This window comes from Scyliorhinus canicula, chromosome 2, assembly GCF_902713615.1.
Source record: "Scyliorhinus canicula chromosome 2, sScyCan1.1, whole genome shotgun sequence".
Taxonomy (NCBI): Eukaryota; Metazoa; Chordata; class Chondrichthyes; order Carcharhiniformes; family Scyliorhinidae; genus Scyliorhinus; species Scyliorhinus canicula.
In genome coordinates, this window is record NC_052147.1 from 51,720,177 (window position 1) to 51,736,135 (window position 15,959).

A 15,959-nucleotide genomic window follows, 5' to 3' on the forward strand; every position below is an offset into this window, starting at 1 on the left:
AAGAAATGGTAAAAAAACAGTTTAAATGAAATGGGATGAAAACAAATGGGTCTAGGTGGGGAAGAGCTAATCATCTAAAGTTGTTGAATTCGATGTTCAGGCTGGAAGGCTGTAGCGTTCCTAACCGGAAGATGAGATGCTGTTCCTCCAGTTTGCATTGACCTTCACTGGAACATTGCAGCAGGCCAAGAAGAGACATGTGGGCATGGGAGCAGGGTCTTTTGTTAAAATGGCAAGCAAAAGGAAGGTCAGGGTCCTGAATGCGCACAGACTGAAGATGCTCAGGAAAGCGATCACCCAGTCTGCGTTTGGTCTCTTCGATATTGAGGATACCACATTGGGAGCAGCGAATGCGGTCAACAAAATTGGAAGAGATGCAAGTGAAAAGCGGCTTAACCTGGAATGAGAAGAATGAAGAGGCAAAGGGGTAGGTTACACCTTCTGTGATTGTATGGGAAGGTGCCATGGGTGATGGGAGAGGTACTGGGTATGGTGGAGGAGTGGACTAGATTGTTTCGGAAGGAACGGTCTCTGCGGAATGCTGACAGAGGGAGTGAAGGGAAGATGTGTTTGGTGGTGGCATCACACTGGAGTTGGTGAAAATGGCGGAGGATTATGCTTTGCATACAGAAGCTGGTGGGATGAAATGTGAGAACAAGAGGGACTCTATCCTTGTTCTGGGAGTGGAGGAGGCGAGGGTAGTGGCGGAGGAGATGGACCGCACACTGTTGAGAGCCCTGTCCACAACTGGACAGCATCTGTGGAGAGAAGGGAGCTACTCCAAACGTCAGCTTCCTCCTCTCTCCACAGATGCTGTCAGATCTGCTGAGATTGCCCAGTATTTATTGTCCGTTGTAAATAGTTTGTTTTTCAGAGTTAAGCTTTTCCATTAATGTTTCTAAAGATTTGGTACCAGTGGATCCTGATTTATAACTTCCGTGCAATCCCTGTGCTTGAACTGCACATAACAGATTAATGTTAAATGGGCGGTGTAATAGAGTACAGCTTGCTGCTGTAGCTATGATGCACAGTATGAAAGGCGGTAAGAGTCCACAACAACAGCGTGGTCATGTGTATTCTCATGTTATATTTTAGGTAGGCGGGGCCGGCTGGAGAGGCGGAGCCGGCCTGAGGGGTGGGGCCGAGCGGTGGGGGCGGTGCCGGACTGACGGGCGGGGGCGGGGGCGGGGGCGGGGCCGGTCGGAGGGGGCGGGCGCAATAACGTCACGCTTCGACATCACGTGGGTCCATTCAGTAAATAACGTGCGCGCGTCACCGGGTCAGAGTTTGCGCGGGAAGTTGTTTTCCTCCCACGGGTCTGCTCCGTGATCGGGATGACTAAGAGAGCCAGTCCTTTTGGTGACACGGCGCCGCTGCAGTGGAAAATCCATGTTACCCAGAAAGAGCTGAACGAGGGAGTCTTTGGGGAGAAATACAAGCGGGAGGTGTATGGTGAGTGACTGAGCGGCCTGGGACCAGGCCCCGGAGCCTGGGGGTCGGGCTGGCCTGTGCCAGGGTCCTGGGACCGCGGGCCGGAGGGGTGCGGGGCCGGCCAGGGGATGACCTGGTCGAGCTGCAGCCGCAATCCCCCTACCCCTCTCCCTGCCGCCAAAACCTGGTTCTGCGTCACGTACAATGCAGAATCGAGTTGAGGAGCTTTTGGTCAGCGTTGACCTGAAGGAGAGGCCTCTTGTCGCTGAGGAACCACAGAATCCCTACAGTGCATGAGGAGGCCATTCGGCCCATTGAGTCTGCACCGACCCTCAAACTGCATTCTGGCACCTGTTCGGGTACACTGAGGGAGCATTCAGAATGTCCATTTCACCTAACAGCACGTCTTTTGGGACTTGTGGGAGGAAACCAGAGCACCTGGAGGGAACCCACGCAGAATGTGTGGACTCCACACAGTGACCCATGCTGAAATCGAACCTAGGATCCTGGAGCTGTGAAGCAACAGTGCTAACCACTGCTACTTATTGTCCATGGCATATTTCACAGCAATTCCAGTTGCCCTATCGCTCCTGAGCTCCTTGACTTGCACTGACCAAGCAACATTTCAAGTTTAAAATTCTCATCCTATGTTTTAACTACTCCCTGGCCTCCTTCCTGATGTAATCCTGACCTCTTGTATTATAATTATATCCCTTTATATTGTATCCCTGTTATAATTGCTCCATCCTGGTGACTGTGTTGTCAGTTTCCTCAGTCCCCTGGCACTGAATTCCCTCCCTAAACCTCTCCGTCTTCACCTCACTTTCCTCCTTTAAGACTCCATTTAAAAGTCACACTTATTCCAGGGGTTTGGTTATCTGTGCCTAGGTTCTTGCTTTGACCTGTAAAGTGTGCTGGGATGATTTATACTAAAGTTGTTATACAAATGGAAGTTGTTGACTCTAACCCTGACCTGTTTTACAACAACCCATTGATTTCACAACACGTTCTGCCAGTTTTTGCAGCCTCTAGAAAGACGGTAGCCCTTAACCGTGGCCTATTACCGGGAGCAACCCGCACCTGTCCCCCTGTTGTATCCAAACCTGGGACCGGAAACCCCTTATTGGACTCGGGGCCTCCACCGGGTTTCCATGAAACCTCCTGCCTGAGTCCAACATTGGCACTGCGCACGCTCCAGCTCACACTGCCTCTCTGAATCCCAATGAGATGGGAATGAGTTAGTGAAGTGGGTGGATGGATGGTTGAGAGTTTTGGCAGCCCTTGCTGTCGTTAACTGGCCACTAAAGTGGGGTAACAACTTTCCTATGTGCCTGTCTATAGGCAGCTGATCTAGCTGGTATTAAACTAATTTTCTTACTGGAGGTGATGTGTTTGAAACACAAACGGCATTTTGTAGTGGACAGGGAATTTGCACAGGAGCTTGACATTCTGAAGGAGGGTATTTTTGTTGGTGCAGCAGGATGTAGGACCTGTGAACCAAGTAAGAAAGAGTCATTCAGCATGAAGAGACCCTGCTGAGCTGTGCATGTCTGTTTAATTTGATGTCAAATCATCTACACAAAGTGAGAAGTGAAATTAAGAAAGATAAATAGCAGTAAGGGGGAGAGCCTTCACACTGAAGTTGTTTGGCATCAATTTAAGACTTGTGCTGTTAAAGTTTCTTCTAGAACCTAACCTTTTCTGATGTATTTTGATGCTAAGTCTTTTGGTGAGATAACATTTGTGTGCAGCTCGTGGAGGAGTAGGTAGGGCATCTCTGCAGTCACTCCTGATTTGTGTTTTAATTGCATGTGTGGCTGCTAATTGGTTTATGCTTGGTGCTGTTGGCTTTGTTTTAACTACAAGATCTGGGCCATATAATTGGTTGTGAAAATAATGGTGAGGCTGATGATGCTCACTTGTGTTCTGTGCTCCACCAACTCGTGTGATAACAGTTGGGAGATTAAATGGAGATTTGTAAACTGACGTTAGATGGGCTGTTGATCAGCTCTATTTCGGCAACATGCCCCACAATGTTTTTAAACTTCTGTTTTCCTTGCCCATTTAGCAAATGTGCTAAAATAAATTCTGGGCCTTTTTTTGAGAAGCATGTGAATCAGTTAACTTATTGAACTGCAGTTTCCTGATGAAATTTGTTCTCCCTAGATACGGTACATATTTGAACCCAGGGTTTATTACGAAAACAAAATATATAACCATTTCCTATATCACACACTGGTAATTGAACATTTTGTTGGACTATTATATTAAAGGTCTATTGAGGGAGATGACCTCAGCTTGAGCCAGCTTGTGCTGTTTAGGCTGTACTGTGTCGATAGTGTCATTATGGCTGATAAGGAAGCCTATGGGGCCAATCACGTCCCTGTTCGTTGTGAAGCAACTTAGTCACTTAATTTCTCTGTAACCTTCCAATAAGTTAATTTCTGAAGTGCCCATCCTGTTTCCTTCTGAATTCACCATTGGCATCTGTTTCCAACGCACTCTGAAGAGGCCCTGGGTTCAAGTCATTACCACCTGCTGCATTTCTTCACCCCTGTCCGCATCTCTTGCCCAAAATCTTAATTAGTGTCCCCCAGTCTTTGTACTATCTGCTAATGGAAACAGTTTTTCTTACTACATCAAATCTTGTGTACCTACCTGATCTCTCCTCAATCACCTTTCTCTTGAGGAAAAACTCCAGCTTCTCCATATTAACCTTGTAGCTACATTCCCTGGCATCATTCTGGCAAGTTTCCTCTGCATTTCTCCAGGACCAACCTACCCATTGTGTTAATCAGAGGATGGTATCCAGTTTTGATTTTGACCTAACCAGAGTTTTGTATACATTCAGCATAATTTCCTTGCTTTCATACTCTTTAACGTGAGCAGGGATAATCTTTTTCTTTGGGGCTCCTTTTTATTTTAAATTTTCTTGAGGGCTAGGTTTGATTTTTCAAGGACTACTTGCAGGGGGAGCCTCCGCCTGAAGGATATTGAAGAACTTGGTGCTGTACAGGCCACAAAGAATCCAACAACAATTAAACTGTTTTCCTTCATATGTACCCCAGCCTGGAAGGATGGGCTCCTCTGGATCAACTGGATTCTCTGTTGTTCTACATCTTTTTAAAACGTGAACACATAACCGTTTTTAAAAAAAAACAATGCTTCTACATGGATAGAGATTGTGTACAGCAGAACCATAAAGAAAATCTTTATTTCCCCACTATTTTTCTCTCTTGCTTTTAAACTTTTTATTGGACACGAGAAGAAAATTGTTACAAGGATTAAAATTTTGTTTTGTTGCAGTGGCAGTTTATAAACCTGAAAACCAGGTTCAGACAGATTTTGGGTGTTGGCAAATCAGATGGGCAGCATAAATAAAACAAGCCGGAAGTGTGAAAAAGTGTTGCCTGTTGCCCATACCTGCCAATGTCCGTCTTCTCCCTTCCGCCTATGTTTCTTTTTTCTGAGATAGCTGCTGCCACTTAGGTGAGCTGGATCCATTGCCATCCTGGCCTCTGCTTGAGGTCAAGCTCCCAAGTCATTTTTTGTCTTGAAACAGGAGGTTCTTCTAACTGGAGAGGAGTGTGGAGAAAATGGGTTATTTATAAAAAAAAATTTAATGACTTGCATCCTCTGGGAGCTGCCAGAAACAGTCCCCTCCCCTTTTCCCCGCATCCCAACTTAAAACAAATACACCCAGTCACTTTCCTCTGGAGCAGCAGCATGGGGAGGAGCAAATCTTTGATTGGAGGAGCGGTCCCTCACATTGTCTGACTGTTTAACAAAATATTCTCTCCCACTCTTTCTTTCTTGGTCTCATACCTGCATTGTGTTCAGCCCTATTACCATGGACTCGTAATGTCAACTAGTGTTGTATGGGGGTGACCTTTCTTGATGATTTTTTTTTTTTTTGCCCCATCCTTTTCACAGGCTACTGTGACATTCTGAGGGAGAATTTGCTTGTCTGCCTGCTGCTCTTGTGTACTTTTGAAACATTGCCTCTATTTATGAAGCCCAAGATCTCGTATGCTTGGCTAGCTACTGTCCTGCGACCTTCAAAGATCAGTACCTGAGCCCCATGAAGGTCTCTGTCCCTGAACACTGACACTTCCACCATCTGTCAAAATACATCATCTTTTGCTTCTCTGCAAACATGTCCTGTCAGTCAGCTGGTATTGTCCTAAGATTTGATGGATTGACAAATTTGATGGATTGACGTTTTACTGTATTTCAGTATCCCTTTTAAAAAGTGGTCCAGCAGTGATGCTTGATCTACCATACTCCAGTATTTACCAGAATGTGCTGCTATCTATCAGAATGCAAGAAGTTGGCCATTTGGCCCCTCAGGCCTGCCATACCAGTCAGTAAGATCCTTGCTGATTTGATGTGACTTTCACTTCCTATCCCGATAATCCTTCACTCGTGTCAATCTGTCTAACTAGGTCTTGAAAATAGTCAATGGCCCAGCCTTCACTTTTGCTGGGGAAAGAGAATTCCAAAGACCAACAGCCCTCAACAAAATTCCTCCTTATTTCCATTATGAATAGGAGGTCCCTTAACTTTTGAACTGTGTGATATAGATATAGATATAGATATAGAACAGTACAGCACAGAACAGGCCCTTTGGCCCTCGATGTTGTGCTGAGCAATGATCACCCTACTCAAACCCACGTATCCACCCTATACCTGTAACCCAACAACCCCCCCCCCAGCCTTACTTTTTAGGACACTACGGGCAATTTTAGCATGGCCAATCCACGTAACCCGCACATCTTTGGACTGTGGGAGGAAACCGGAGCACCCGGAGGAAACCCACGCACACGGGGAGGACGTGCAGACTCCTATCTGGTGCCACATTCCTCCCAAGGGGGAAACCAGTTCTACCCTGTTTGTGCCCTTAGAATCTTGTGACTCCTGGCTAGTATTGGGCCAACCTGCTTGATCTTTCCTCCTAAGACTGTCTTCATCTCCAGAATCAGCCTAGTGAATTCTCAGAACAGCTTCAGACCATGCGCACTATTCTAGGTATGGTCTCACTAATGCCCTGTACAATTGTAGACTGACTTCCATTCCATTTGCAATCCTCTTGCCATGTTTGGTCTGATTCTAGCTTAATAAGAATCTTTATTGTCACAAGTAGGCCTACATTAACACTGCAATGAAGTTACTGTGAAAAGCCCCATGTCGCACATTCCAGTGCCTGTTCGAGTACACTGAGGGAGAATTCAGAATGTCCAATTCACCTAACAGTGTGTTTTCTGGGACTTGTAAGAGGAAAGCGGAGCAACCGGATGAAACCCGTGCAAACTCTATACAAACAGTGGCCCAAGCCAGGAATTGAACCTGGGACCCTGGTGCTGTGAATCAGCAGTGCTAACCACTGTTAGCATGCCACTTAAAACTCTTTTGACATGTATTGATACTGGTTTCATTGTCTATTGCCCTCTTCTGTGAAACGGTTCACCTACCCTTTTCAGCCTTTTTGGGGTGATGTACTCAGCCAACAACTGAAAACTCCCTCCCTCAAAAGACCATCCATTGTCATTTTCCTGTTGCATTCTATCCCTCCCTCATCCCATTGTGGTTGACCCTCTTTTTCAGGGGTCCTAATCTAGATGCTAATGGTGAAATGCAATGAGCTAATGTAAACCTTGTAGTAATATGATCTCTTTACTCAAGTGTTTCCCATCGATACAAAGTCCACTTCATTCCCAGCACCAGATCCAGCAGTGCCTCCTTCCCAGTTGCACTGAACTTGCTGGTCAAGGACATTCTCCTGAACACATTGAGATTCCTCTCCTGCCTTCTCTAACATTATCGGATAAAATAATTTATTTCTCTGCAGATTTGCTCCTCAACCTCTGTTTAACTATTTGGATGCCTGTAGGGTACTCCTGGAAACACTTCTCCACCTGGAAACACTTCTCCACTCTTTAACCAGATGGGCTTTGTCCTTGCCCACTTGAGTAAATCCTCTTTCTAATCCTACAATGCCTTTTTTAAAGAATCTGCATGGTAGAGGTTGCAGGCTTGAAGGTGCTGCTTGAAAGGACTGCAGTGCATCTTGTAGATGACACACAATGCTGCCACAGTTCACTGGACGAAGGGAGTGAATAACTAAGATGGTAGGTGGGCTGCTTTGTCCCAGATGCTATTGAGCTTCAATTGAAGTGTATTTCATCACACTTGAGTCATGCCATTGAAGATGATGAACAGGCTTTGGGGAATCAAGAGGTGCAGAATTCATGCCTCCTGAACTGCTTTAGTATCTCTGCACTTTGTGGCTGGTCCAGTTCAGTTTCTGGTCAGTGGTGACCTCTGGATGCATTGAGATTATTTATATTCCTCATTAGTCTGTGCCTATCGAACACTTATTCCTTCCCCAAATACTAACTAGCATTCACTCCTTTATGCACCTTGATCCTCTTTTCAACACCTCCCCAATCAGTAGTGAACCTCCGTAGGACACGGGTTGCACCTCAACGGGATTGGGACCAGTCTCTTTTGAAATGGGTGCCTTCTGCTTCTGATCGAGTGTGGGTGCAGTCTACAGACCTGCTAATAGTGGAAGGGAGGTGGGAGGAAGAAATATGCAGGCAAATTGGGAATGGAGTTTAAAAAAAGACATGGAGAGCAATGTCTCTGCTATGAAAATTCAAGCTGGACTAGATTACTACAGTTGGTAATGAATGTACTACTTTTGAATCATTCTAAACTGGTTTTCTCATACATAATCAACATTATTTTTTCAGAAAAAACTAAAAGCTTGCTGTTTAATGGTGCACAAGCTTTTATGGGATACATGTGGACTGGCAATTCCGAAGAGAATTGTACACCGGTTCCCATGTCCAAACCTATTGAAGATAACTGCCTAAAAGTACCAGAAGATCTTTGTAATGGATGTGAAGGACGTGTGTTACTCCATGGGCAAACCTTTCTTGGACATAATGGACAACTTGTGAAGGGCTCACTAGCTTCATACAGATGTAAGCTTATTGACTTTAAATTTAACCTATATTTAGTTTAAAGTTTGTTTGCAGTCTATTCATTTATTATTAAACAAATATATGAAATGATAAATATCACAGAGATGTGGGAGTGACTGTTTTTGACCAAGTGTGGCATCAATGAGCCCTCTAGACTGGAGTCAATGGGAATCTGCAGGGGGATGACTGCACTGGCTCGAGTCATACCTTGCTCAAAGGAAGATAGTTGTGGTTGTTGGAAGCCACTCCTAGAGCAGTTCCTTGGTCTTGTCCAAGGCCCAGCCATCTTCAGATGCTTCATCACTGACCTTCCCTCCATCATAAAGTCAGAAGTAGGGATGTTCAAATGTTCAGTACTTTTCATGACTCTCCTGCAGTCTGACCACATGCAGCAAGACCTAGACAATGTTCAGGCTTTAGTGCAAGAGTGTCAAAATTACATCGGCGCCTAGTGCTAGGCAATAACATTTCCAAGAAGAATCTAACCGTCTCCTATTCAATGATTACCATCACTGAATCCACCAGTCAACATCCTCAATGTTATCATTGACCAGTAACTGAACTCTGCCAGTCATATAAATACAGTGGGCCATTCTTATAGCCTAAAGCTTGGAATTCAGAGGCGAGTAACTTGCCGCTGAATCCCCAATGCCTGTCTACCATCTACAAGGCACAGACAGGATTGTGATGGAATACTCTTCAATTGCCTGGGTGAGTGCAGCTCCAACAACATTCAAAACGTTTGACACCATTCCAGGAGAAAGCAGTCCACCTGATTGGCATCCCATCCTCAACCTTCAATATTTATTCCTTCCATCACTGAAGCATAGTGGCAATAGTCTACATCTACAAGATGTGCTACAACAGATCACCAAGCTTCCTTCAACAGCATCATCCAAACTGGTGTCCCCTGCCACCTAAAGGAACAGGGTAGCAGGTGATGGGAAGTCCACCATCTGCAAGCCATGTACCATTTTGAACTGGAACTGTTATCGCCATTCCTTTACTGTCACTGGGTCAAAATCCTGAAACTCCCTAACACCAACTAGTGTACCTCGGACTGAATTGGTTCAATAAATGGGGGTTCGCCATCTTGGGCTGAGTTCAAGTTCTTTTAAAAAATAATTTTTAAAGTTTCATTGAGGTTTCTAGCTAGTAAATTAAAATATCATAATTTTGCCTAAAGCTCATTTTCATGACTGGATGCATTCAATGACCATGTCCACTCGTGTGAGCTCCTTAAACTTTTAGCACTGTATCCAGATCCTTGGGGCTAGTCAGCTGGCAATGACGGTTATGGTTCTTTGACCCAAATGCCTTTATGGGATCTGTAAGTTGGACTACTCCTGACCCCTAGAGGAAAAAGGACTTTTTTATTGCTGTCAACTTCCTTGCCAAAACCACCACCTCCTTCAAGGGCACCTGGGATGGACATTAAATGCTGACTGATCCAGCAAAAGAATTTGGAGGTCTAATTTATATACAAGAGTTTGTAGAAGGTTGTTGTAAGGCGCGGAGTAGTTGCCTAGTAGGTTTTACTCCGGCTTGTTGGGATTCATGAGCTCAATCTAATTGGATGAAACTCATTCTTTTTCCATGGTGATCGTAACATTTTTAACCATTTAGCTGCCAGAATGGCACACATGATTTAAAATTTACCTTTTTCCATATTGGTAAAAATGACACATAACTTTCCTTAAATGTAACTTGACAAATTCAACACCTCTAGAAATGTTACAGTATTTCATTTCATTTTAAATACCTAATTTCAAAGCAGACAATTTGGAAATTACACAATTGCAGTTAACATTACTGTCACTAGATAATATCTACTGTCCAGTTCTCTCTCTCTTCCGCCGTGCCCCTTCTCCAATTTTGAGGTGTATAAAATTGAGGGATGTAGATCAATGGCTGGGAACAGGAAATTTGAGAGAAAGCTTTTTCACCCAAAGGGTGGTTGGAATCTAGAACTTAAGGGTGGTAGAGGCAGGAACCCTCAACATTTAAGAAGCATTTAGATGAGCACTTGAAATGCTATAGCATACAAGGCTACAGACTGGACCAAGCGCTGGAAAATGGGGTGAGAATAGATAGGTGTTTGATGTCCCGCACAGACACTATGGGCTGAAGAGCCTTTTTGCTGTGCTGTAAAAATGTGACTTTAAATTTGAGTAAAAGCGGGCTGCTACATAACAATCATGCAAATATCAGATGTTACTATTTCAGACTTTCTGTACCTGAATATTGGAGTAGAGTAATAATGTGAAATGGATAATTCCTCTTCATTATGCTCAACAAACCAACTTTTTTTCCTATGCTACAAATAGTGATTAATTGATATGTTGCTGGAACTACAAATTGATTTACCGTAAGGCACCTTTAGCAATAATGGCTACATTTCATAGCAATGTGTAAATCTCCACGAAGAACATTTTTTTGTGAAGTGGGCAAAGCAGTAATGCAGCTTGGACCCAATCAAAAGTATTTGCCCCTGAGATTTCTTCCCCCAAAGGAGTAACTACAAAGCAGTTCTTGTACACTGGCTTTAAATTGAAATTTAATGTAATGACTCTGTATTGGCATAGATGTGATGTTTGTTTTGGGTTGGATACTGTCACCAAGAGACTGTTTGATTCTGGTTTGTGCTCCTGAAAGAGCTGACCACTGGGTGGAGTTTGTGAGGATTGATTTTGCTGATGGGTTTTTTATACAGTAGCCTAGTAAGCCTGCTACTAAATGGGGACATGACAAAGCTTCCCATGTATGTTGCATCTGATGCTCTGTTTCTGCCAACATGCAAGCCATGCCATAGTAAAAGTTAAAATCCACCTTGGTTGAGCTTTCATTTGAATCTGTTGTAGCTTGGTCTAACATGCTCATTTCTATTTGCCACAGCACCAATCAAGCCAGCAACTATGAACTGTTTTATCTGTTTGAAACCGTCAAATTTCAAGAAACCTTGCTCACTATGTGATCACTTAATATGCCAACATTGCAGCAAAGTGTGTGATCGCTGTGCAAGGGTTTGCTGTTCACTGTGCTCATTTGATGAGTAAGTAATCTGATGCTTTGATCACTTTACTTTTGTGGTTTGCATTCTTTCAACTTAAAGCTCTTGATGTGAAACCAGCAATTTTGACATTTCTCTTGTTGAACCATGTAGATTTCTAAATGTTCTTTTAACCTCTAAGTGCTGATGACAAGGTATCCTGCTTCCACTTGCAATAATGCATGTGACGTAGCTGTTACTGACCTCCACTTGTACTGGGGAAGTTTTTATTTGTTACTTGCATAACGGTCAAGATTAGGAAGGTGTGAAAGCACTGAATTCCAACCAGCAACCAAACTTCTCAGTTCTACTAGGACAGCTATAATGGTCACCATTGTATTAGAATTGGTTCTCGCCTAACTGTTGGAGCGTGCCTCCTTGAAGTTTGAATCTGGCGAAGGACAGGAGGTAAAGCCAAAATGCATTGTTGAATCATCCCATATGGATATGCCCTTCTCCTGATTTTTAAACTAGAACGTCTACCACAAATGGGCCATTTGTCCCAAAGCCCTTGCAGTTGCTGGGTTTCTGAACCATTTATTCTAATCACTTGTTTTCCCCATACTCACCAATCCCATATTCAAACAACTTTAATGCCCCTCTGCATCAGTTACTTAATTTTGAAATGTCGATCTTTCATTTGGAGTAAGAGAACTGCTTCAGAATTTTGCATTGATCACCAAATACTGTATATTCTGCTTTTGCCTTTCTCAACTAGTGCATATACTGTCTTGTGGGTAAATGTTACAGCTTATTGCTCTTTGTATACACTGCATCCTTATTGAGTGGTGGTGATTTAGTTGGATTGCTCTCACAATCAGACATTGCAAGTATCGAATAACAATTTGGGCTGCCTGTAATTTGTTTCTTATACTTTTTTTTCAGTTATAATGAAGCCTATGATCAGGTGTTCTGCTTTGGCTGCTTCCCATGAAAAGGATATTGAAGTTTGAACTGTCTCGAACTTGTATTAAATTGATCACTTTCATATACACAGTGATGCATTGTAATATACTGTTTTTTAATTGTGTATTTGTATAAATAAAACTTTTTGTATAACTTTTTGTAATACTGTATTACACTTGAAAATGCACATGCATTATCCTCGCGTAGACTAAATTTGCAACACACAGTCTGACCCATTCTATAATTTGTTGACAGTCTGCTCAAGTTCTTCAGTGCCCTAAAAATGTACTATGTCAATCTAACCAGAACCACTCGTACCTGACCAGGAACCCAGCTACTGATCATATCAAATCTCGTGACAGTGCTGGACCTCCATACCAGGAGGGCCACATGTGCTAGGTTGCCAAATGGTGATTTGCTGTATTCCATGGGAGCTATAATTCTATTAAACATCTGAGAACCTGTTTGGCCTCTGCTCTTGCACCAATGGCATGTAGTGATTGGGAATTCTTTGCAAGCCCCCAACCCACCATGCCTGGGTCCTGGCCTGAATTCTTGCTTTTGCAGTTATTGGGTGGGGATAATTTCTGGGACCATATTGCATTTTGGACAGCTTGAGCAAATTCTGTATCTGGCTCACATTACTTTCTTTGGGAGTAACTGGAGAAGGAATAAATCAAAAAATGCAGATGTCAATTATGTGAAAAATGGAAAAGCTTTTTATTGTGCCTTATGTTCTGACTATACTACAAAAATCATGGATTCTGAAGCATTATTGTAGTTGTAAAGGAAATTGTTGGAAGTTGGTTATAGTTGGCAAGATCCCACAACAAACGTCTTGAGGAATAATAGACACTAGGAGAAATCCTTTCCTCTAGCTAGCATCATGGGATCTTTATGTTCAGCTGAACAGATGGGTTAAAAGTTTGAAACCTTGTCTGGAAGATGATGATTGCTTGTTGTATATTCTAATGTGCTTGAGACCTAAAGAATGTGCTTGAGCCCCTATACTGACTGACTAGGATGCTACTAGCTGAAAGAAACCACCACTTGGAAGACTGCTTGCTGTAAATTGGTTTTGCTATTGACTGATGCTTATTACACTGGTAATTATTTTCTTTGCACTTGGAACCTCTGCCTTTCCTACTGCCACAACTGATGAGTACATTTTGTCATAGCAGTCATGAGCAAACTGATTCCTGTTTATGCCTACCCTCCTAACTCTGCATACTAATTTTTTCCTCCATCTTTAACTAGCTTTCTCATAAATGCATTGTTGCTTCCTCTTTGGACTATACACCTGTCCTGCCACTAGAGTGTACTGCTGAGCTGTACAGCAAGCACTTGGCCATTTCACCATGGAAACGTTTTTAATATGGGTTTTTTTTCCTTTATGTAGGTGTTGCTGAGTAGGCTGACAGTTATTGCCCATGTCAATTGCCCTTGAGGTGGTGGTGAGTTGTTGCTTTGAACCACCAAGTCCATTTGAGTTTGCTCACATCTAATAAGTCAAAAATGCTTACATAATTCCTTCATAATTGGGGCTGCCCCAAACTATTTCATAGTGCTCCAATTTACTAAGATTTTAGATACTTGGAGTTTCTGCATACTAGGTGGGTTAATTAGATTCCATGTATAACAACTCTTTTTGTAAGGTTAGGGATACTTGCATCCATTTACCAAATCTTAATGCAGTTTTGTCATCCGTATTTAAATATCCAAGGGTGTGGATTCCAAAGCAAGTCTAGAATCTTGTAATGGTTACGGATATTTAGGATAAAACCTGCACAAATTGGCCAAAGCTCAAGAATAACCACCATCTTGGCCATTTACTGTTGTATGGGGAGGGGGAAAGAATAATCTGAAGTTTAATTTCTTTAATGAGACTAACCAGAACACTAGACTAACCAGGGCAGTAGTACTCTGGTCCTTTTTTATGTTCTTTTGATTTGATCATTCTGTATTCCTATCCAACATTACTACTTGTGCCTTCAGCTGTCAAAAAGCTTAGTTCAAATTTAATCTTAACCATCAACCTATAATAAATCTCTGGGATTGTTCACCCAATAGTTCAAAGTCCATATTGGTAATATTTTTAAACTTAACCCCATTTCTGGTAAACTGTTGCTTAATACCCTGTTGGACTTTGGGTAGATCTGCAACTTTGTCCCAAATACGCACTGCAATTTGGCCGTATCCACATTCGTGCTCCCAAACCAAATTGCAACAACATTCCTCCCAGGTATCTCCATACTTCCTATTCTAGCCCCTCCATGGCGCATCTATGTTCACTCACAGACGATGCCTGTTTGCTGCTTTTCTCCTAAGTTTTCTTGTTGCTGTAGTTGATGGAAATCCATGAAGCTATTATTCTCTCTCTTCTCCACTAATTTCAAATGCGTTTAGGAAATAGTCTGTCTCAAACTGGTTTTCCTTTCATTATCTTGCAAGAGCAAAATAGTCATCCTCCAGCTGCAGCCACTTGATTTGAAGGGCTAAAAACAATTCCTTTTTGCAGAACGAATTTCAATAAAAGCTTTCATTATTTAATCTTAACCCCTTTAAATGCCCTACACACCAGAAAGCAATTTAAACTCCTAAAATTAGATCTCCAGTCTTGAAAGGGTAAAATCACCTAGTTTTGATTCAGCACAAAGGAGCATACTGTTTCTCAATATTTTGAATCCGTAATTGGACGTCCCCATAATTTTAGTTTTTTTTTTAATTACCAAAGGTCCAATGTCGATTTATGAACCACACCATTTTGATGTCAATAAGGGAATATTTTTTGAAGGGATCAGAAGCGCATACACAACTCTGCAGAAAAAGTTAATTGTCGTATGCTGTTTCGCACGGTGGCACTGGTTAACACTGCTGCCTCACAGCTCCAGGGGCCAGGGTTCTATTCCAGCTTCAGGTGACTGTGTGGAGTTTGCACTGTCTCCCTGTGTGTGAGTTTCCTCGGTGGCGCAGGGATCAGCGCTGCTGCCTCGTGGCGCCACGGTCCCATGTTCGATTCCGGCTCTGGGTCACTGTGGAATTTGCACATCCCCATATTTGCGTGGGTTTTGCCTCCACAACCCAAAGATGTGTAGGGTAGGTTTATTGCCCCTTAATTGGAAAAAATGAATTGGGAACTCTAAATTTTATTTTTTTTAAATCCAAATAACATCCTTGCTGTTCTTTTTAAAATGGTTTTCATCATACAGTAGATGCTCTGGATAACCTAGAGGGGGAATTATTTTATTCCAGCTTTGTTTTTAAAGTTTTTTAAAAATCAGAAGTTATAACTGTTTCATGTAATCGGGGCTGTTGTTCAGATTCCTAGACATGCACACAAAAAAACATTTCCCTAGCACTGTCCGGCCATTGTGTGAAGCAGGACCAAAGCGTCTGATCATCTCCATCACCTATCCCAACATATTTCAAAATTGTGTAGAATGATCTTCCTGCAAAGTACAGTGGTGCATCTTTTATTTTGTTCAAGGCAAGATAGAAATACAAGTTGTTGACCTGAATAAAGGTTTTGAAATTTGTCCTCCAGCTTAGCTATTTTAACATGGGAGTCTCAAGGGGAAATGTTT

General features: G+C 42.7%; 1 protein-coding gene across 1 annotated transcript; it reads left to right on the forward strand.

The window, feature by feature from the left end:
- The first annotated feature begins 1,233 nt into the window (after positions 1-1,233).
- Positions 1,234-12,529, forward strand: siva1 (SIVA1, apoptosis-inducing factor). The gene is made up of 4 exons (XM_038778110.1): positions 1,234-1,452; positions 8,187-8,420; positions 11,316-11,472; positions 12,355-12,529. The coding sequence occupies exons 1-4, from the start codon at positions 1,335-1,337 to the stop codon at positions 12,401-12,403; spliced, it is 558 nt and encodes a 185-aa protein (XP_038634038.1). The 5' UTR covers positions 1,234-1,334; the 3' UTR covers positions 12,404-12,529.
- The last annotated feature ends 3,430 nt before the right edge of the window (positions 12,530-15,959 follow it).